Source organism: Haliotis cracherodii, unplaced genomic scaffold, assembly GCF_022045235.1.
Source record: "Haliotis cracherodii isolate W230 unplaced genomic scaffold, xgHalCrac1.p SCAF_4, whole genome shotgun sequence".
Classification (NCBI taxonomy): domain Eukaryota; kingdom Metazoa; phylum Mollusca; class Gastropoda; order Lepetellida; family Haliotidae; genus Haliotis; species Haliotis cracherodii.
The window spans coordinates 14,114,569-14,137,547 of NW_027266297.1; the positions used below are offsets into that span (position 1 = coordinate 14,114,569).

The 22,979-nt window shown below is 41.2% G+C and overlaps 3 protein-coding genes across 3 annotated transcripts; 2 read left to right on the forward strand and 1 right to left on the reverse strand.

Moving 5' to 3' along the window:
* LOC139480482 (uncharacterized) lies at nucleotides 1-1,214 on the forward strand. Its single transcript, XM_071263570.1, has 2 exons — nucleotides 1-79; nucleotides 622-1,214. The coding sequence occupies exons 1-2, from the start codon at nucleotides 1-3 to the stop codon at nucleotides 1,212-1,214; spliced, it is 672 nt and encodes a 223-aa protein (XP_071119671.1).
* Nucleotides 1,215-6,433: 5,219 nt separating this feature from the next.
* On the reverse strand, nucleotides 6,434-9,930 carry LOC139479988 (uncharacterized). The gene is made up of 3 exons (XM_071262954.1): nucleotides 9,843-9,930; nucleotides 7,543-7,647; nucleotides 6,434-7,050 (listed from the first exon to the last, which is right to left on the reverse strand). The coding sequence occupies exons 1-3, from the start codon at nucleotides 9,880-9,882 to the stop codon at nucleotides 6,434-6,436; spliced, it is 762 nt and encodes a 253-aa protein (XP_071119055.1). The 5' UTR covers nucleotides 9,883-9,930.
* LOC139479987 (cytochrome P450 2U1-like) lies at nucleotides 9,824-17,072 on the forward strand. Its single transcript, XM_071262953.1, has 6 exons — nucleotides 9,824-10,797; nucleotides 12,829-13,041; nucleotides 13,684-13,813; nucleotides 14,269-14,531; nucleotides 15,697-15,824; nucleotides 16,377-17,072. The coding sequence occupies exons 1-6, from the start codon at nucleotides 10,243-10,245 to the stop codon at nucleotides 16,603-16,605; spliced, it is 1,518 nt and encodes a 505-aa protein (XP_071119054.1). The 5' UTR covers nucleotides 9,824-10,242; the 3' UTR covers nucleotides 16,606-17,072.
* The last annotated feature ends 5,907 nt before the right edge of the window (nucleotides 17,073-22,979 follow it).

Here is a 22,979-nt window from a genome sequence, read left to right on the forward strand (position 1 = left end):
ATGCCGGTGGTCAGACTTCTGTGTGAGTGTGAAGGGGTCGATCCCGAAGTGAAGGAGTGTTTCCCTACAGAGCCGACAGGTATGTGTGCAGTTACTTTGATAAACGTGAAAACCCCTTTTTACTTTATTCAATTAAATGACGTTTACCACTTCGGTGAAACCAACGAACACAATCATAGTTTTCTGGTACACCCAAGGGACGCAACTCTGCACAACGAATCGCGGCGGCTTAGACGACTGGGCCACCCGCGCCCCCAGGAAAAGTCTGTTGTCACCAACATTGCCACAATAATACTTCCTTGAAAATTGGCCCTCCTGAAATGCCTTTTTTAATTACAGGGTTCGTATTTGGTTGAATTTATTATATAAAAATGGGTCAGTATAAAGAATCAGGGAACGTCATATTGTAGGGAAGTTCATACTAAACTGGTACATCTAGCAATTTCTAAATGCTACTTAAACAAAAATCGTTTATACTTAACAGTAATTTAGTTATTTAAGAAAATGATGTTTTCATTATCACCAATATTCTGGACAAATTATGAGCCACGCTATCATCACCATAATCATATTATTCTTGATAACTGGTCACCTGAAACGCCACTTTTTGCTTTGTTTCAGGGTTCCATAATGCGGTTCCAAACTTTGTCACAATCAAACCAACCCCCATCCGTCCTCAACCACCATTCCAGTCGGATTTCAGTAAAGAGGACACACAACAAGCGAAGGAGCACGAGCTCCGCGTGCAGCTGATGGCTGCCCTTGCCGAGGTGGACATTCTGCGATCTGACCTCCAGAAGGCCCAAGTCTGTTCAAAATGTCTGCAGACGGAAGTCAGACAACTGTCGGATCAGAAAGACTCCCTAAGGGAACAGGTGCAACGCTTGGTGGAGGAGGTGGACATGCTGAAAGGGAAGGGACAGTGTGTACATTCAGGGCAAGGTGAAGGTGTTGAACTTGCTCAGATGTCAAGGGTCACACAGACCACATGCTTTGGCCAGGCTGGCATAACCCAGAATATTACAATGTCACATGGACCCGACAAGCTGATACTAAGACGTCAACTTGAACTCTCCCAAAGCAATCTGTCAAAGCAAGACTTTTCATCAAGCTCAACCCATTTGATAGAAAATTGTAACAAGCAGCTAAATGTACAGAAATCAAAATCTTTCTTTAGTGGTTTAACCAAAATGTTCCGAAGACACAGATCCTGATGTATGTCTATAACGATCTAAATTTGCATAAATTCTTAACTTAAGCTTAAAAATAATGCGTTATAGTTATTTGTCTTTATTAGATTGTGTACGTGTGATACAAGTGCTTACTATGGTAATGAATGGAGTGAATGGGTCCAACGCCGTTTTGAATAGTAATTCAGATATATCGCTGCGTGTTAGCATTATGAGAGAGGAAAACCTTTAGTGATGCAAGTTTAAGCGTTTTCCTTTTTTTTCAAATCTACGCGGTGACGATCCTAGGAACATTATCAGGTCGGAGCTGAAATTCGAACCCACGATCCGAAGTTAATGGTACGCTTTAGTGACATACATGCAGCGCCACCCATGCCCTCGCCCAGTTTAGTTATCAAGTAATTTCTGCCCAAATAAACTTTAAGACTATGTCATTTTAACATGTCGTAGGAACGCTAAGATGTACGTGACTATTTTGTCAATGTTTCTGTGGAAAATAACGACAATGAGTTATTACGTCATCGCCAGTAGTTTAACAGGTAATGGGATCTTAGATTCGCATATCAGAATTGTATAAGGTCAACAAAGGTATATGTTTCTGGTCTTTTGGTTTGGCGAAAAAATGAAGCGACGAAAAATGACAAGTTCATTTGAATGTGCCTTCAGGGGCGGTCGGGAAGCCTAGTGGTTAAAGCGTTCGCTCGTCACGCCGAAGACCCGGGTTCGATTCCCGACATGGGTGCAATGTGTGAAGCCTATTTCTGGTGTCCCCCGCCGTGATATTGCTGGACTATTGCTAAAAGTGGCGTTAAACCATACTCACTGCATGCGCCTTCAACACTGACCTGAACGGTTTAATCTACGTATCATGGGAGGGAAACATAGAACGTTGTTTCCGGTATGAACAGTCCTTTTCTAAGCATGGGTTGCTGAAGATAAATTCTAACCCAATATATGAATGATATTTTAATTCAAAGCATGCGCACTCATAGGTTCCTAGTAAGAGCGGACCAATGAGCATCGGCCTCTTCCCGAGGCAAGAGAGTTAACTGTCCAGTCTCCATTCTTGCCAAACTAGGCTGGTATTATGGAGTATAGATTTTGGCTGGACTAACAAGTCCAATCAAAATCGCGCAATGAAATCAAAATCCGGTTCGTAAACTGTCATGCAGATTTCGGTCGATTGCGAATTGGCAAAACGTTGTCAACAGATATTTTCCAAATCTTTTCATGGTTTTAATCAAGTTGCTCACGTCAGACCCCTTTTATCACAATTTAGATCTTGATTATCGAACAGTTCGTCCTGACTGGGCGCCGCCATTTTGTTTGAATCAAATGCAAGTGATACGAGAGGTGGAAACTGATTGATCCATAGGAGAGGCATAGAAGGAACATAAATCGTAATAGCCACTGGTGGCGCTACGATCGAGACCAGAAATTCCAGCCTAGTTCGGCTAGGGTGGAACCTGGACTTTTAAAGTCAGTTAATTACCTTGCCTCGGGAAGATGGTGACAATGAGTAAACTGGTTGTCTGTATGATATCCGTTGGCGTTAGTTGTTGCTCACGCCACCGACCCCTGGGTTGCGTGGCCCAGACACAATAACAACACTGCGATATGGTTGGAACATCGTTGAATAGAGGTGTGGCATTAGCTGCCACGATTCTATGGCTGTTAGTTCGAATCCCAAATACTAATCCTTGGTTTGTCAGCACCACAACCGCAGGTGTTGGTTTCGCCAAAGTAGTAAACGCATGTAACATGCGTCACCGTGGACTTTCTTCCTATTAAAGGGAGATATCGAGCACATATTCCGACCGATGCTTAATCCCAAAACGAGGCTTACATCATCGTACTGATATTAGCATCACGATTTTGCACTGGTTCTGAAGGTGTGTATAATAGGGAGTCCACTGTGTGGTATTTAGATCGCAATTTACTATAGCCCATTAACCGCTTTTAGCAATATTGCAGCAATATCACGACAGGGGACACTTGAAATGGGCTTCAAACATTGTACCCATATGGGGAATTGAACCCGGGTCTTTGACGTGAAGAGCGAACAGTTTAACCACCAGGCTACCCCAACGCCCTTCACCAACAGTGAGTGAGTGAGTGAGTGAGTATGGTTTTACGCTGCTTTTAGCAAAATTCCAGCAATATCACGGCGGGGGACACCAGAAATGGGCTTCACACATTGTACCCATGTCGGGAATCGAACCCGGGTCTTCGGCGTGACGAGTGAACACTTTAACCACCAGGCTACCCTACCGCCCTTCACCAACAGTGAAAAGTTGAAGCCTGTAGTAACTTTTAACAGAAAGCCAACGTGAAACAATGTGAGAGAGCTGGCGTATGTGTATGATGTGCACGAAATCAATAGAGATGGACTGAACTGGGATTATCTTCTCAGACAAATCATTAATGTTGGAATTGTAGCGTCAAACCTTATGTGATACATTTTGTCCAGATTCGGAGTGTCCAAATAAATTTCACCAAGTAAACCTCTTTCGATCCGTGGTATGCTCGGGAACTGTGGAAGAATTTTTGACATCCTACGGGGTTTGTAATGCACTCCAAATTATTCCAGCTACAGTCCCGTGAAGATCCCGGGTAGAATAGGTCTTCAGCAACCCCTGCTTACCCTAAAAGATGACTATTCTTGTCGTAAGAGGCGACTAACGGGATCGGGTGGTCAGGCTCGCTGACTTGGTTGATGCAGTCATCGTATCCTAATTGCGTGGATCGATGCTCATGATGTCACTCACTGGATTGTTTTGTCCAGACTCGATTATTTACAGACCGCCGTCATATAGCTGTAATATTGCTGAGTGCGGCGTTAAACAACAAACCAAGCAAACCAACGAAGTTTAGGATGTCAATCACTGGATTGTCTGGTCCAGACTCGATTATTTACAGACCGCCGTCATATAGCTGGAATATTGCTGAGTGCGGCGTTAAACAACAGACAAAAACACATATTCCAGCTTCTCGTGTATCGTTATATCTTTGTGTTTGTGCAACCTCAAAGATATGACTTGTAGGTGAAAAGGGTATATTTGAAAGCACCTGGCATTTCCAGTAAACCCTCATATCCCATCTATGTAGTTTCATATTTTAGTTCACTTTTTTTATTTATTTTTTGTCTTTATCCTCATTGGATAACGTTGTAGACCCCTTCTCCATATTTGTTCAGGCCATCGAGTGAGACCGATCACATGGAGTTTTGTACAAACTGGTTTCGAAGAACTATATTTGTTTGTCAATGGAGTTTTCAACACCTGTTAAATCTTTGTGTACGAGCGTGAATGTTTTCTTTCACTCACCAGAAGTAGACATAGGTAGTCTTGTGGTCCAAGTTACGCGAAACAGTCATCAGGATCTCCTGATCGTGGGTTCGAATCCATGATTATGTCTGCACCATACCCGTGCTCATTGGTTAACCTCACACCTGCCGTGATATGACTGACGTATTGCTTAAAGCGGTGTTAGACCCAACGCACTCATTCCACAGTGAAGTAAAGTTTCCCTCTACATTTCGTTCTTTCTGGATAAGGGGCGGTCGGGTAGCCTAGTGGTTAAAGCGTTCGCTCGTCACGCCGAAGGTTCGATTCCTGATATGGGTACAATGTGTGAAGCCCATTTCTGGTGTCCCTCACCGTGATGTTGCTGGAATATTTTTAAAGCGGCGTTATACCATACTCACTCACTCACTCACTCTTTCTGGATAAGATTGGAGCGCGCGCACACACACACACACACACATATATATGTGTGTGTGTGTGTGTGCTGCGTGCGTGGGTCCTCTTATTGGAGTGTAAAATTTGTTACGAATGACATTGTTTTTTTCCGGTGTAATTTTTTCCACCGAACCTAATAATCGCACTCACAAGAAACAATAAGCAGCAATTGCCTGAGTCAGACAAGTGATATGTGCTCGAAGACTGAAATGACAAAATTGGGAATTTGAACTTCCGATAAGACAGTAAGTCAATTTGGTTTTTGTATTCCAAACCGTCCCACGGTTCAGAGGACTGTATAAACCATAAAATAATAAAGGCCTCATCGTTTGACAAACTTGGTAATAATTGTGAACATAGTTTCGAATGGATTAAATCCGCTAGATGCTATATAATTGGTTGTTGCAGGCGGTTCAGTACACACAGATCTTATGTTAACCGCTGGCGGGGGAGAGTAGCTGGATGGGTGACAGCGCTCAAGATTGAACACTGACTTTCTAAAGCTTCGGCCCTGCCCGACACTGAAACACAGGTTATTTAAAATGACCTTGTTCAACACCTGCCCGTTCACCCACCATCAAATGGTAGGATGGGATGGTAATGGTTGATTCCAAACCCTCAGCCTAGTTATATACATTAGAGAACTGATAAAAGATTGTGAATGCACATTGCATGATGTCTTGACCGGGGTAGAAATGACATTAACTGTGAGCATCCCTCTGCGTGGTGTTGAGTTCTATGCGTAATAATCATGACAATAATACGATTACTACTGATAGTAATTGTTAAAAGGATCAACTGTATCCTTGTGTCATTGATTTCCTTTCAATATAGTGCTATTCCTAATACTTTGACCAATGCGCGGCTAATGTTCCAATAGTTAATTTCGACGTAGTATGCATAACGTCAGTAGACATACAAGAAGATTAAAATTAAAGAAAACAGAATTCAAGTACATTAACGGCATATGGATAATCAATGAAGGTATCAACAAGTCAATAAAAACCCATGCCACACGAGACAGTTCCTATCGGTTAAACTATCATCTGCAACATAAACTTCCCCGTGTGCCCCCCTCTACGACTTTAACTTCACCTCAAACTGTCGGCGAGAAAGAGACCGGCTCTGTTCCAGGCCGACATCTGTGCACCCAGTAGTTTGGAACTTTCGTTCACCGTGTGTCAAAAATTTACGACGTGTCCGTATATAAACTACCAATCAGATTGCTTATTTTCGTCACTTGATTTTCGTCTTATTGCCAATACCAAAATTATACCTGCAAAAACCTGTCTTCTTTTCCAATACATTTTCAAACATATTCTCTCCCGCAATATTTTTTGACAGGTGAAGTTGTTAGCATTTCTTTGGCAACAACACACAGAGCGGGATTTTTTTATGATTTTTGTCGTTAGATAAACTCCCATTGAGGACACATAACCAAGGCCTTCCTTTTAGTTATTATCAAGTTTATGCAAACATAGATCGTTAAAGACTTTACACACATTAGTATCTGTGTCTTCGGAACATTTTGCTTAAACCAGAAAAGAAAGATTTCGATTTCTGTACATTTTGTTCCGTGTTACCATGTTCTATCAAATGGGTTGCGCTTGATGACAAGTCTTTCCTTGATGGCAGATTGCTTTGAGAGAGTTCAAGTTGACGTCTTGGTAACAGCTTGTCTTGGTCATGAGACATCATAATATTCTGAGCTTGGCCAGTCTGGTCAAAACATGTGGTCTGTATGACCCCTGACCTTTGAGCAAGTAGATCACGTTCACCTTGCCCTGAATGTACACACTGTCCCTTCCCTTTCAGCATGTCCACCTCCTCCACCAAGCGTTGCACCCGTTCCATCAGGGAGGCTTTCTGATCCGACAGTTGTCCAACTTGTGTCTTCAGATGGAGGTTATTCAGATCCAGACATCTGTAACAGACTTGAGCCTCTTGGATGTCAGAGCGGAGATCCTCCACTTGGGCAAGGGCAGCCATCATCTGCACGCGGAGCTCGTGCTTCTTCGCTTGTTGTGTGTCCTCTTTACTGAAATCCGACTGGAATGGTGGTTGAGGACAGATGGGGGTTGGTTTGATTGTGACAAAGTCTGGAACCGCATCAAGGGACACTGAAACAAATGTAAAAAGTGGCGTATCGGTTGACCAATTATCAATAATAGTATGATTATGGTGATGATAACAGGGCTCATAATTAAAAATAAGTAAATTATTGTTAAGTACAAACGATTAGGGTTTAAGTAGCATTTAGAAGTTGGTATGAAGTACAAAGGAGATAGTTCCATGGGATGACAAACACCGTTGTGTCGAAGTTGAAGGAATCTACGTAATACTTCGAGTTATCCGAGGTTCGACATAAACGCAAATGATGAATAAAGAAGGAATACGAAGGGAACGAACTTATACTTCGAGACAACCGCAAGTTCGACACATCAAAGCTCGACACAACGGTGTTTGACTGCAGCTACACCATAACGGGGCATTCATTGTAAGAAAGGAGATGTATAGCCATATAACTATCTCCCTTGTTTATGAACGATTTGTTGTTTAAACAACAAAACCTACACTGATATTCCTACATCTCAAGGTTACTATACACATACCCGTCGACTCTGTGGGGGCGGAACATTCCGCCACCTCGGAAGAGTAACTCTCACTCTCAGACACGGACAGAAGTCTGTCGACCGGCATATTACAGTCCGTTGTAACTAGAAAAAACAAACCAGAAACAGTTTACACGATATTAGAATATCTTAATCATAACATAGGAGACCTACAGGTTCATAAAGATTCACATTCAGACAAGAATCGAACACAATCAGATGTAATGATAAGAACCTGATAAGAATAGTTTTCACATTTAGGCCTAGTAGTTCGTGTAAGGTTTTATTTTTGTGTTAAAATTGAGTAATAAATAGTTAGCTCACGTCCAAATACATTAGTTAGTTAGGAAATGTAATACCTTCTTACCAAAAACCTGTGCAGACTGAAATCGTTCACAAACTGAATTAATTACGATAATCGTAGAGCTGTGCTGTGATGCTGCTGTCGCTACAGCCGTGACAATGACATGACGTCACAGAATGGAAAGATGACGTCATACGAGGGTAGCGACCATATTGTCGGCAACCTTCGTTCGCTTTCGTCACGCCTATGTAAGGAGCGGAATAAGCCGAATATGCATCCCCACACTTTATGCGCGTTGCCAACATATATTGCTGCATTAGACAAGAGTCCACTTGCCACTCACTCACTCACTCACAGGCAAGAGAGCTGTTAATGTGAAAATAGTATAACTGTTGATATCACATATTCAATTTATTGATATCTAAAATTCACTGTTATTTTAAGATATCACAAGATGTATAACTGTGAAGATCCGGGGTAGAATAGATCTTCAGCAACCCATTCTTGCCGTAAAAGGCAACTATGATTGTCGTAGGAGGCGACTAACGGGATCGGGTGATAAGGCTCGTTGAATCGGTTGGATCATGTCATCGATCCAAATTGCGTGGATCGATGCTCATGATATCAATCATGGATTGTCTGGCCCAGACTCGATTATTTACAGACCCCCGTCATATAGCTGGAATGTTGCCGAGTGCGGCGTTAAACAACAAACCAAACCAAACCAAAACCGAACAAGTATAACTGTTATCACTAATGCGATCATGAGGTACACCATGAATACCTGATATCACTAAATGTACTTATGATTTCTAAATATAAAAAACACACAATATTTTGAAAACTTTTAATGCATCTGTAGTCCTCGCCAATTGAAAAAAATCACGTACTATCGCGATTATTAAATAGCGAAGAAACAGCATGCTCGTGTAGTGTTTAAAGCACGCATTGCTAAATGTAGCCAACCCTTACTTGGAATGTACGTGAATTGTATCCCAAATGCATGGATCGATGCTCATGATGTCAATCACTGGATTGTCTGGTCCAGAATCGATTATTTACAGAGTCCGGCGCTAAACAACAAACAAAACGTTGGGAGAGTCGAGAAAGGAGAGAGGTGTTTGGGGTGTGTGTTTGTGTGTGTGTTTAGGGTGGAGGGATGTGGTCAGCATTAGGGTGCACAGGTGGACATATGTGGTTGAGGGTGGAGTGTGTGTGTGTTGGGTGGGGGTGGGGGGGGGTGGGGGGAGATATGAGACTAAGAGGTGTTCTGGGTGGAGAGAGCTGGGTAGGGTGGACATACATACTCAGGGTGGAGAGAGGGATGAGTACAGGGTGGACATACATACTCAGGGTGGAGAGAGGCGAATGGAGTAACGCGTGTCGGGTGGAGAGAGGTGGTTGGGGTGGAGAGAGGTGGTTAGGGTGGAGAGAGGTGGTTGGGGTAGAGAGAGGTGGTTTGGGTGGAGAAAGGTGGTTAGGGTGGGGAGAGGTGGTGAGGGTAGAGATAGGTGGTTATTTCGGAGAGAGAAGGTGAAGAAAAGACCGGATGAAGATAGGTACATGAGATGGAGAGAGGTGGTTAGAGTAGAGACGTCAATAATGAGTCACACACACAGGAAGTCGTAATACCATATATACTAACAAAAAAGTGAATAATGAACTTTTTTTAAATATCTGTTTTGTATTGAAGACCGAGTTCACAATAGTATAAAAAAAAATATCCACAAAAATATTCATGATCACTAACCTTTTTGTTCAGTTTATTTAAACGTGACTGCATGTGACTAGGGTGCGCATTAAGATTGAAACAGTTCGCGGTCTACCTACCGACAAATAGGCATGTGTTTATCTGATTTACGAGAAGGAAAATGTTTTAAATACCAAAGCAAATGTTGTGTAATGTAAGCAAGGTATTATTGCGACTCGGTTTTCACTCAAATGACAAATATGGGTAGCATTACCCCGTTTCTAATATTTGATTACACAAACCCACCCTGCACGTGGCACAGGTTAGTCAGAGCCACCCAACCCATCGCCACTGACGTTGTTCACAGCTATCGTAGGATCGTTCACTGAGCCTTCCTCATACACCTGACACTCTTCAACGCAGATGGTTGAGTAATGGCGCCGGGCTCAAATTATCTAAAGGTATTGTGAAGCTACAGTTCACCTTGTGACCTGAATAGCCCACCTGTGTTACATGTGGCGCAAGGGCGAAATCCCTACGATTTACAACTGTCAGATCAGCCACCCATGTTGCCAGTACAACTGCAGTACAACTGTACGTAAGGGTAAACTATTCATACTACGATCTCGTTGATGTGTGGCGTCACACCAGGAACCTCCACTATACAACTCCGTGAGTTTCCGTCGAAACGTTTTCTGTCTATGCTATGGAGTTAGTGACCTTATTGCTGATTCTGCTTAGCGTGTGCTGTTCTGTGTGGATTTATCAAAAATGGAGAGATATATCGTCAAAGCCCTTACCCCCAGGACCAAGAGGGTTAGGGACGTTCTTCAATTTTGTAAATGCTGTTTCCAACTTCACTCTCCACGCCCACGCCGACCGCTGGGCGAGGCAGTATGGGGACATCGTTTCAGTGGCACTGTTTGGGCAGAATATCATCATCCTTAACGAGGGGAGGTTAATGAAGAGGTTTTTCTGCGACGATTCCCTGAAAATGGTCACCAATGATAGACCGAGCTCGTTCGCTTCAAGGTTCGTTTTCAAGGACCAGTGTATAGGAGTGAGCTCCTTGGGTAAACATCACACACGAATGAGGAAGTTATTTCACGGTTCCTTGAAACTCTACGGCGATGGCGTCCAGTGCTTTGAGGACACGATCATTGAAGAACTTAAGCGCGTTGTGTTGGAGATTAACTCGAACGCGGAAGTACCACTTGATGAAATAATATCCAACTTTTTGCTGAATGTCATACACATTCTCGTAAGTATTGTATATATTTTCAGACCCTTCTGCCACGATGTCACTTAATTGGCGATTGCTTAAGTTTCTCGGATACAGATTGGGGAATTCGGGATGCACTTGACATATAACATGCTATATGTATGCAAATTATTCAGTAAACAAATTGCAATGGGTATTTTATTTAAAAAACATATATTCAGATCCGTGTATCGGATTTTTTTCATAAACAAGGAAGTTAGGGACTTTCATGATGACTCTGTTTGTAGTACAGTTGCACCCAGTTATAGTGATCATATATCGAGGGTAGGGAAACGATACATCCCATGTGTATGACGCGGTAGCTGTCAAAGAGATTATTATGCGAGCATGTGTGTCATACTGATTTACGAAACGAGTGTCGGAATTCTTGTATTTCCCGAGTTTGAGGGTAATACATGCATTTCTACACGAGTTTCTGTATTACCCATATTGTTTAATGCCTTTGAGCTCCCCCTTAGAAAAAAACAATGATCACCACCGCTGTCCGAGAAAAAAACACTTTTTTTATCGAATGACGTAACAATATTCAGCTATGACGTCATTTGAAGTGTAGCGTCATTCCGACATAGATCACAACAAGATTCGAATTACGTCAACAATACCATAACAACAATGACGGAAACAATACACTTGTGCGCGAGAATCTTGAGTGACACTTGCACACAAGTTCACAAACGAGTTTTATTAACTCGCTTATTTCTGGTCTAGTTTTCCTATGAGTAATGTTGTATTAACTCCTCAACTAGAGCATGACGGATACACAATGTCGGTGAGTGGTGTTTGTGGTTTACGGGACCAAGCAATTCTGCATTCCACCAGTGACTTTATATTTATCAATTGTGTAGATTACAGGCGTGACGTGATTACTGTGTGCCGCGAAATACCAAATGTCGGAAGTATTGCTTGAATTATGAAAAAAACTGAACCGAAGGTTAAGGTGCCGTGTGTGTCGTTCAAGTGTCCCGGTCTGGCTTGGCAGGGGTCCCCATATGTCGGCATGTTCATACAAACCAAAATACAGTAAACTACGGTTATAACGAAAACGCTTATAACGAACTGGCGGATATAACGAACTAACTTTTTAGTCCCGGCTATTTGCTGTAGTTATGCTGTATATATGCTTATAACGAACTACGGTTATAATGAACTAAAAATAGTAGTCCCTTTGAGTTCGTTATAACCGTAGTTTACTGTAATTTACTGACAAGCTAAAGGAAAAGAGATAGAGTGGGACCTCGTTAATCCGAATGCTTGGGGTCCGGAAAAATCGTTTTCTGGGCGACCTTTTTCAAAGCTTTCATCTCACTCGCCGTCTCTTATGTCTCACAGTCCTCCCTGAATCCCGAATACTACTGCACAAATCTGAAAAAAAAACATTGCGAAAAGTTTCGATTTCAAATTAAATTAGTGAAAAATTTAAATTTAAAGATTTAAATTGTTACGTATACAACATTCCTCCGAAATCTTCGTACGATTCTATTTGCATCCCACGTACCCATATTGCTCTAAAAAGACTGATTCGCTTGTACCGAAAGAGGATTAACAGCCTCATCTATGTTGGGAGCAACATTACTTTAGTTTATAGCATCAACAACTCCAAATTCATTCAACATCGTTTCCACTTGATGCGTGTAACAATGAGATTGTAGCACTTAAGAAACATGTTCCTGGTGGTACAGTTACTTCCTCATATACAGGAACAGGTTCTGTTTTAGCACCATTTAGTGTGGTATTCAACCGGACTTGACTAGACAAACTCAACATCCAACTGACAGTCCAAAATTAGATATTTGGGGGTAAAAGCCGGATGTTTTGTATTACCCGACACCGCGCTAGTGGGTAGGTGTCTAAGTAAAACCGTTCTTTTTTTACCAGTTTGATGAGTTTTGAATTTATATTAATTGTATTTTTTCTATCTCAGAGTCTCGAGGGAAAAATTAGGTAATACAGATTCCAAAAATACAAAAAAACTTTTTGGCGCGACATTAACAAACATTTGCCTTTCCTTAGCTGACAGATGAACGCCCAAACGATGGCGGTTCTACACTTCGCCAGATGAAAGAGTACAACAGCGCTGTCAACAGGTTGTTCGGACTAGAAGTTGACCAACCTCTGACTGTTATGCCTTTCCTGCGCCATCTACCGGGGCCTCTCAAAACGAAGTGCGACAATGTGAAATCCTGTATAGAAGCGCTGTACGCATCCATATATGAGAATATGAAGGTAACGTTTTACTTTGAATCTCCACTTTTAGTTTATGGATATCGTTAGATTTCCTATAATTAGTATGTTTGTTGGCTATAATGTCGTATTTTAAGTGATTATGTGAGTTGGGCTTAACACCACTTTGGACAATATGTCAGTCATATAACGATGTATCAACTTTATGTGGGAAGCAATCACGAAGTGATGAAGGTATTAAACGTTTACCACTGTGGTGACATCCACGAACACGGTGCTGAAACCTATAAACATAGTCTGGGTGAACCAGAATTTGAAGCCATGCCCATAGGGTCCTGGCACGTCTAAGGCCCGCAACTCTGCACAATGTTTTTCCTCCCAAATTCAGCTTTCAGGATGTAGGCTGTCAAGGTTCAAGATGATCATCTCAAGTATACACACTGGTGATATGTAAAGTTGTTTTCGTAAGTAACGCGATACCGGAAGAAAAATATATACATAAATTACCATGTGAAAAACAGGAATTTGTAGCTGTACATGTAACATGTTGAGGTCAGGGGTCTAAAAGAGGATGCAATAAGAAATTTAAAGCTGCACTCCCCGACGCTGTTCCGTGTGTGCAATGCTCTATTATTGTTCTTTACTTTACTGTATTTTACTCTTAATTTCTTGTTTGTTTTTAAGGCCCAGTACATCCCGGGTGAGCCCCGCGGTTTGATTCAAGCTGCCTTAGAAACTCAACACAACATGAGCGACAAATCCAAGATGGCGGATGATCACATCCGGTTTATAATGCTAGAAATAATCTCAGCTGGTAAGTTTTCTGTCATCATTTAAAGAACTAATGTCCTTTGCATTTTTAACAAGTTAAATTGAATTAGCGGTCGGGTAGCCTTGTAGTTAAAGCGTTCGCTCGTCAGCCCGAACAATGTGACAATGTGTGAAGCCCATTTCTGGTGTCCCCCGCCGTGATATTGCTGGAATATTGCTAAAAGCGGCGTAAAATCACACTCACTCACTCACTTAATGAGGGAGCGGTAGTGCTTCTTAAAGATGGAGCATTAGGGCGTCTTAAAGATGGATGCTTCCTGTCTTAAATGAGGCGACGTTAGTGTCTTAAAGAGGGAGCGTTAATGTCTTAAAGAGGGACTTCTGCGCGGTCCTTGAGTGAAGTCTAACCTCAACTCTGCCTCTCTGTGTGCGTGCGTGCGTGCGTGCGTATATGTGTGTGATAGTGCAGTGTTGACACCCACGTGACTACCCTCACAGGATACCTGACAACAAGAGGGACGTTACTTGGTCTTTTCCTCGCTTTGATGGAACAACCGGATCTTCAAGACACGCTGTACGAACACATCAAGGCCAGCGTAGGCGACCGAAAGGTCAATGTCGAGGACAGAGGGTCAATTCCGTATGTGGATGCCATGGTACTGGAAGTATTGAGATACCTAACCCACGGGCCGGTATCCCTACCACACCGGACCAACAAGGACATAGAGATAGACAGCTATAGGATACCCAAGGATTCAATTGTAAGGTCTGGCAGAAACCTCTCTATATAAGGTGTTCCATGTTCTCCGACAAACGCGGAGCCAGAGCGTTGTGTGCGCGTCCCTCCTTTGTCAAGTCTACTGAGACATATAAGCGTATACGAAATCATATTAATTCATAATCCTTTCTATTCTTGTTGTAAGAGGCGACTAACGGGATCGGGTGGTCAGGCGCGCTGACTTGGTTGATGCATGTCATTGTATCCCAATTGCGTGGAACGCCGTCATATTGCGGAGTGCGGTGTTAAACAACAAACAAACCAACCAACCCAATTGCGTGGATCGATGCTCATGATATCAATTATTGGATTGTCTGGTCCAGATTCGATTATTTACAAACCGCCGTCATATAGCTGGAATATTTCCGAGGGCGGCGTAAAGAAACAAAACAAACAAAACATCATGCTTTCAAATGAAGTTACAATGAATTGTTTAAGTGTCATTTAGAAGATGCATGAAAAGCGTTCCAGCATCTGTACCTACACGTCGCATTGGGATAAAGAGAAATGTGGTGATCCATGTCAACTCTGTTTTCCACAATGAATAAACTACTGTAATGTTTTATACTCATTTTTTCCGGAATTATGCTCATCTAGCATGCTGTAGTGCACTCCCTCCCTTTCAAAACGTGCTCCAAACAAATTAAATCGTGGCATATAGGTTAAGATATAAACCTTCTTTTGCAATTTTTATATGATTAAACGTTAGAATATCACAGTGATCAAGCTGAACCTTGGTGAAATTAATTATACGTTTCTTTTATTCACCATCTCCTCCACTCATGATGTTGCGAATCATACTATCATACATATAAAAAAACGCGACAAAACCCTTTCTATAGCCACAAGAAAGCTCTGCTTACATGATTGTACCATGAGCATGTGCTTGAGAACAGCTATCAGATAGTAATGATACCAAGTGTTTGCGTATCCTGCTCCACCGGTGGCACCTGTCAACGTCTTTTATCAAATACGGTCACACTTGACATGAACATGTTGTACTTTCACAATAACCACAACCACAAATCCCTTTCTTGGTGGCTGAAGATTTCACAACATTTGACCCATTCGACTTGAATGTTCACCGTCTTGGTGCTATTCTTAATTATACTCCTTGTTTTACAGATTACTTAATTCGTCTTTTACAGATTTTGACCAATTTCTGGTCAATGGCACATAACGAGAAGGTGTGGGGCTCCCCATGGGTGTTTCGGCCCGAGCGTTTCCTTGATGACCAAGGTCAGCTACTGCCGCCAGATCATCCAGTTCGGCAACGGTAAACAATCCTTTTGTTCATTCTTAAGTATGATCAGCTTTCCAAGATGCATCATTAAAAGGCATCGATCCGAACTTACTTGTATCTTCACCACTTAACGTATGGACCGCCTCCGTGGTCTAGTGGTAGAGCGTCTGCCCGTAGAGCGGTCAAAAGGTCAGTGGTTTGATCCCCATGCCGGGTCATACCAAAAGACGTTAAAAGATGGTACTTGTTGTTACCCTGCCTGGTGTTTGGTATTGAGAGGATAAAAGATGGACTGGTCGGCCTTGGAGTCAATATACACTGCCTGAGTGTGTATCCATTGATGTTATACTGTGGCATGGTATCTCAGTGGGCCAACACTTAAAGACCGGTAAAAGTCCGGACTAGTACAAGAGCACGCGCGCACGCGCTACATAAATGCAATGACCCAAGTTTATCTGAACCCATAACAGACACTCCCTCCCCCCCCACCTCCCCCATCCCCACACCCCACCACCATGTTTAAACAATCTTCCTCCCGAAATGTCAAATGGTTGGGCCCTAAGTTTCTATTTTCTGCCGACACAGGTTCTTGCCATTTGGTGTAGGAAAACGACAATGCCCTGGAGAAGTGTTTGCCAAAACGAGGATGTTTCTATTAATAACCACTCTATGCCAGCATTTCAAGTTTCTACCTCCAGAGGGCGGGATGACGTCATCGTCCGATGTGAGAACCTGGTCACCAGGTTTAATTCTTCAACCAGAGAAAGTCTTGTGCAAGGTGGAACTGAGAGACACCCGTCCTCTGCTTCGGTGAAAACATTTAATTGGTTCAGTTAAATAAATATATACAGTGCACATTAATACTAACTTCATAAAACATGTGTCTACTTCAGTGAATGCATAAACCATGTGTCTACTTCAGTGAATACATTGTCTACTTTAGTGAATTCATTAAACATGTGCCTACTTAAGTGAATGCATTGTCTACGTCAGTGAATACATAAAACATGTGTCTACTTCAGTGAATACATTGTCTACTTCAGTGAATACATACAACATGTGTCTACTTCAGTGTATGCATTGTCTATTTTAGTGAGTGCATAAAATATGTGTCTACTTCAGTGAATACATTGTCTACTTCAGTCAAAACATTGTCTACTTCATTCAATACACGTCTACTTCAGTCAATATATTGTCTACTTCAGTGAATACTTTGTGTACTTCAGTCAATACATAAAACATGTGTCTACTTCATTGTATGCATTGTCTACTTCAGTGAATAAATTGTCTACTTCAGTCAATACATAAAACATTGTCTACTTCAGTCAATACATATGTCTACTTCAGTCAATACATATGTCTAGTACAGTGAATACATTTGCCTTCTTCGGTGAATTACAAGTACAATACACAAAGATTCGAAAAAGCGGTACATTTGGGAGTACTTTGCTGCCCATCAACCTGTGTTTGTCGTAAGAGGCGACTAAATGTATCGGGTGGTCAGACTTGGTGTCATCTTATCCTAATTGCGATCGATACTCATGTCGTTATTCACTGGATTGTCTGATCCAGACTCGATTATTTACAGACCGCCGTCATATAGATGGAATATTGCTACACATAGTAGTCCAATCAAGTCCAAAAACTAATAGCGGAACGAAGCACATTATTGATTCGCATCCTGTTATGGTTTAATATTTTTGAGTTTAGATGATGTCTCTCCGTTTATCATACTCAAATACCTACTTCACAGAGACTCGAAGAATCTCTTTGCTGGTGTATCAATCATCTCTCGCGAGACGGGTCGGATTTTACTACGCTTCATGTGGTTAGATCTTGATAAAGGGAAAATGTAGTAGAAGGGGTTATCTCCCCTAACATTTATTATATGTTAAGAGACTGTGTATATTCTTTACCAAGTCTAAAAGCTTGTATTTGTTTAGTTTGTTGTTTAACGCCGCGCTCAACATTATTCCAACTATATGACAGCGGTCTGTAAATAGTCTGGACCAAACAACCCTGTGATTGATATCATGAGCATCGATCCACGCAATTGGGATACGATGACATTCATCAACCAAGTCAGCGAGTCTGACAACCCAATCCCGTTAGTCGCCCCTTACGACAAACATGGATTGCAGAAGACCTATTCTTACCCGGAGCTTCACGCGAAATACGTGCTGTTCAACCTTTATGGGGTAGCCTAGTGGTTAAAGCGTTTGCTCGTTCGATTCCCGACAGGTACAATGTGTGAAGCCCATTTCTGGTGTCCCCCGCCGTGATATTGCTGGAATATTGCTAAAAGCGGCGTAAAACCATACTCACTCACACAACCTGTATGGCAGCTTTGTCGCACAACGGAATCCGCGGTAGTTGTTTATGGCCGCTGTATTGAGTCTTTAGGAAAAGAATCGGTGCTACTTATATCCACGTCATTGTATTTTATAACAATGTGATATTTCAATGCTTATATTGAAACTATCAGTGACATTCAGTACTGGCATAAGATAAAAAAAAGAAAAAAGAAAAAATCAGTCCAGGCTGGATTATTTACAAACCGCCGTCATATAGCTGGAATATTGCTGAGAGCGGCGTTAAACAACAAATAAACAACAAACATAAATCAACAGTCAATTGTGAAAGGACTGTTTGGATTTCTCTGCTGCGCGGCTAACAGTGTGAACACGCGCACAAGATGTTGCTGATCTGAATCGGTATTGTCATGACTTGTAGTGTGGCTGATTTCTACCATGTCCTTTGAAGTTTTCAGTGTTACCCATTTGATTTCATCTGGTGGTCATGACAGGCTTTATTACAGACACAAACAAAACGCTGACATAAAGAGCATTAGATGTTCAGATGCTGTAGGTTGTTCATTGAGGAAATATATTCACATCAACTCAATAGGACATCATGAAAATTATTTTCGTACTAATGAGTGTGTAACTGGGAAGTCTGTTTCCTTTCAATATTTCTGTCTGAAAAATACAATTTTAAAGTTTTCGAAGTAATTTAATAGAAGCAACAAATATCAAGTATCTACTGTTCTTGTAACATCCCCTGGTTTATTAATCATATCGGGAATAATTTATAATGTTGAGATGAATATACAATTGCTTTCATAAAATTGCAATCTAACTGTTTGATTGACAGGCTCGATGTTGGTGAGTTAGAGAACGTACAACTTTATGGATAACTTCAGGTTTAGTGCACACAGCGACGTTTCGATGTAGATTCTTACACCCTCATTAAACATCTTTACTCCAGCTCGATAAGAATCTGCATCGTAACGTCGCTGTATGCACTAAACCAGAAGTTGTTATCCGTGAAGTTGTACGTTTTCTTAAATTACAATCTGTCAATTCAGTTAGGAATTTCGCTACACATACTTACCATCTCGGGACAAAAACATCATCTTTGTGATCATGTATAGCAGACTTTGATAAAGTTCATTCATTCTCTATAACGGAATGCCTTCACTATAATCGTGGTAATAATGACACGCATGTATTCATCCACTTTTGACCACACAGCCCAACCACTCACATAAAGGTTAATTATTTAAGGACAGGGTGTCATTCTACCGGTATTCATATTTCATAAATGTTTATATGTTTTTTCTCTCCAGAATTTGTCTTGTTTATCTGATCTGACTGCTCAGAAAAGATGTTTATGAGATTGTAATATTGTTCTCATGTACATACACTTACGTATAATCAATACCTGAGTTATACGTCTATGTCGATGCTGGATCTAACGTCCGACGTGAGTGTATGTTCAGTTCAGTTCAGTTTAAATCTGTTCAGTTCAATTCTGTTAAAATCAGTTCAGTTCAGTTAAAATCAGTTCAGCTCTATTAAAATCAGTTCAGTTCAGTTCAGTTCCGTTAAAATCAGTTCCGTTCCGTTCTGTTAAAATCAGTTCAGTTCAGTTCAGTTCTGTTCAGTTCTGTTAAAATCAGTTCCGTTCAGTTCTGTTAAAATCAGTTCCGTTCAGTTCTGTTAAAATCAGTTCCGTTCAGTTATGTTAAAATCAGTTCCGTTCAGTTCTGTTAAAATCAGTTCAGTTCAGTTCAGTTCAGTTGTTCAGTTCAGTTCTGTTAAAATCAGTTCAGTTCAGTTCTGTTAAAAGCAGTTCAGTTCAGTTCTGTTAAAATCAGTTCAGGTCAGTTCTGTTAAAATCAATTCAGTTCAGTTCAGTTAAAATCAGTTCAGTTCATTTCTGTTAAAATCAGTGAGGTTCAGTTCTGTTAAAATCAGTTCAGTTCTGTTAAAATCAATTCAGTTCAGTTCTGTTAAAATCAGTTCAGTTCTATTAAAATCAGTTCAGTTCAATTCTGTTAAAAGCAGTTCAATTCTATGTTCGTTCACAGTCTAACGTTTCACGCAGTGGTGTCATAACAATCATCAGAACAGAACCAGTGATCTGGGAAATACCGACGAATCGGAGATCAGCTATCCGACACGCCCCCATTCTGTGCGAGTTTGATGTCGGCCATTTGTTGGTTTCAACGTGGCGTGTGGGCCACATCGATGCTATAAATAAAGAACTGAGACATATCCTATATTGGGATCGTTAGAATTACCATATCAATATTAATCGATCGAGAAATATTTAAGCAACGTCACAAGGGCCTGTGGGTCTGATATTGTCGCCGATTCTAATTGCCACTCGATAAGAAAAACAACGTATTTGTCAACAACCGTTACATATCCTCTGTGTCTCATGCAACATGACCCCAGGCGACCATGACGTCAAAGATATCAAGGGGTCATGGGGTCAACATATCATCAGCTGTCTCATTAGCAAAGGGAGCGTGTCAGTCAGCCATACAGACCCTGCCACAAATATATCCAATATAGCCCATGCAAGTCTGTATATAATAGTTGGCAAGTTTAGATAACTTAATTTTCATGAAAATCTATTGCGGAGTGATTAATTAATGTTTAATTAATAATCAAAGAAAATGAGAATATAAACAAATCACAATATAAAATAAATATGAGTGAGTGAGTGAGTGAGTATGGTTTTACGCCGCTTCTAGCAATATTCCAGCAATACCACGGCGGGGGACACCAGAAATGGGCTTCCCACATCGTACCCATGTCGAGAATCGATACCGGTCTTCGGCGTGACGAGCGAACGCTTTAACAACTAGGCTACCCGACCGCCACAAATAAATACTGAAATATTGTATGAAAACAACTCATACATTCACTACTCTCATGAAGAAACTTTGCCAAGGAAAGGATGGGTTCGAATCCAAGTTCGTCCCGATTATGTTTCTGGGTTAATCTGCACCATACCCGTGCTCGTGGATTTCCCCAAAGTGGTACACGTCTGAGAATTGCATCTCATCAGGCTTTCCCCTCACATTAAGCTGATACGTTGGGATATAACTTGACTGTTATGAATTGACGTTATTCCAAAATCACTCACTCACTCAAACGTTAAAGCCGCTATTTTTTTATTTACAGCTCATTTTTATCATGTCAGTCAGCATAGCCAACGGAAATTTTGCCCATGTGTTTTACATTGTGATGTTCGGAAATGTTGGCTGGATCACTATTGAATTGCCATTTCCATTGTCAGTTTCATGAGCAAAGACATGAACACAAGTCCAAAAGAAAGAACACAAATAGCATATGGAAAAAACCCCAAACCATTTGCGACATGATTGAATTATTGAAACATAATGCTGCAGGAACTCTCAAACTCAACTGTTTGTTTGTTTGTTTGTTGTTTTACGCCGCACTCAGCAATATTACAGCTATATGACGGCGGTCTGTAAATAATCGAGACTGGACAAGACAATCAAGTTACTACCATTATGAGCATCGATCCACGCATTGGGATACGATGACATGCACCAAGTCAGCGAGCCTGACCATCCGATCCCGTTAGTCGCCTCTTACGACAAGCACAGTCGCCTTTTACGACAAGCATGGGTTTCTGAAGACCTACTCTACCCCGGATCTTCACGGGTCACTCTTTGTATGGCAGTAAATGTTATACTATTGCCCTCACGTTAGCGATTCATGACACAAAACATCGTTGTGTCATTTAAATATGATGGTTTGGGGAGGCAACAAGACGCCACTGCCAACAGTTCAGGGCAACATGGCAGCTAAGCGTTATATTGACCAGGTGCTCAGACCAGTACTAGTAGCATTCATTCGAAATCGACGTGGTTTTTACCGGCAGTATAACGCCATTGCTCATAGGCAGGTCAGTACAATTGACTGAGAGAGTATTTTTTACCCCTTTCTTTTAAAAATGCTATGTCCGCCCTTGCTGCTCACATCGCAAAGATTTTATGAACGGGAATAAGATCAACTTGTTTCCTCAGCCGTCACGTTCACGTGATCTCTCTCCAATAGAGTACTTGTGGCACTGCCTCGGAGGGGAAATCAGGAAAAGAGACAATCTGTTTGTTCATAGGGATACATGTGTATATTATTTTGTTTTTTCATTTGTAATCATTTGAAATTACCCCATTTCTAAATATTTAGTTTTATCTATAAACAAAGATGGTATTTATCGACAAAGATTGGATGTATAAAACAAACTGGATATTGATAAAAAGATAGTCCCCACATAGAATACTTGTATAAACACAAACATGACTGTGTAAACACAAAATTAAAGTATAAACACAAAATTAAAGTATAAACACGGAATGAATGTATTAACACAGAAAGGATGTATAAACAGGAATTGATGAGTGTATTAACACAAAACTGAGGTATTAACACACATACACGCGCGTACGTAGACATCAGAATATAAACACAGAATGAATGTATTAACACAGAAAGGATGTATAAACAGGAATTGATGAGTGTATTAACACAAAACTGAGGTATTAACACACATACACGCGCGTACGTAGACATCAGAATATAAACACAGAATGAATGTATTAACACAGAAAGGATGTATAAACAGGAATTGATGAGTGTATTAACACAAAACTGAGGTATTAACACACATACACGCGCGTACGTAGACATCAGAATATAAACACAGAATTGATGTACAAACACACACACTCGCACACATATGTATACATGTATAAACATCAAAGACTGGAATAGAGCTTCAGACATTGGAACCCATATCGTGCAACCTGACACTAACCTGGTCACTTGGCCACAGATATGACACGACAATTTGGCCCCCCTCATT

What these genes read in the sequence shown, in the direction of transcription:
- LOC139480482 (XM_071263570.1), top strand. Translation starts at nt 1, where the DNA reads ATGCCGGTGGTCAGACTTCTGTGTGAGTGTGAAGGGGTCGATCCCGAA. An exon ending in TTTCCCTACAGAGCCGACAG is followed by an intron (nt 80 to 621) that starts GTATGTGTGCAG and finishes GCTTTGTTTCAG; the next exon opens with GGTTCCATAATGCGGTTCCA.
- LOC139479988 (XM_071262954.1), bottom strand. Translation starts at nt 9,882, where the DNA reads ATGGGTTGGGTGGCTCTGACTAACCTGTGCCACGTGCAGG. An exon ending in TAACCTGTGCCACGTGCAGG is followed by an intron (nt 7,648 to 9,842) that starts GTGGGTTTGTGT and finishes TGTTTTTTCTAG; the next exon opens with TTACAACGGACTGTAATATG. An exon ending in CGCCCCCACAGAGTCGACGG is followed by an intron (nt 7,051 to 7,542) that starts GTATGTGTATAG and finishes CATTTGTTTCAG; the next exon opens with TGTCCCTTGATGCGGTTCCA.
- LOC139479987 (XM_071262953.1), top strand. Translation starts at nt 10,243, where the DNA reads ATGGAGTTAGTGACCTTATTGCTGATTCTGCTTAGCGTGTGCTGTTCT. An exon ending in TGAATGTCATACACATTCTC is followed by an intron (nt 10,798 to 12,828) that starts GTAAGTATTGTA and finishes GCCTTTCCTTAG; the next exon opens with CTGACAGATGAACGCCCAAA. An exon ending in GATCATCCAGTTCGGCAACG is followed by an intron (nt 15,825 to 16,376) that starts GTAAACAATCCT and finishes CTGCCGACACAG; the next exon opens with GTTCTTGCCATTTGGTGTAG.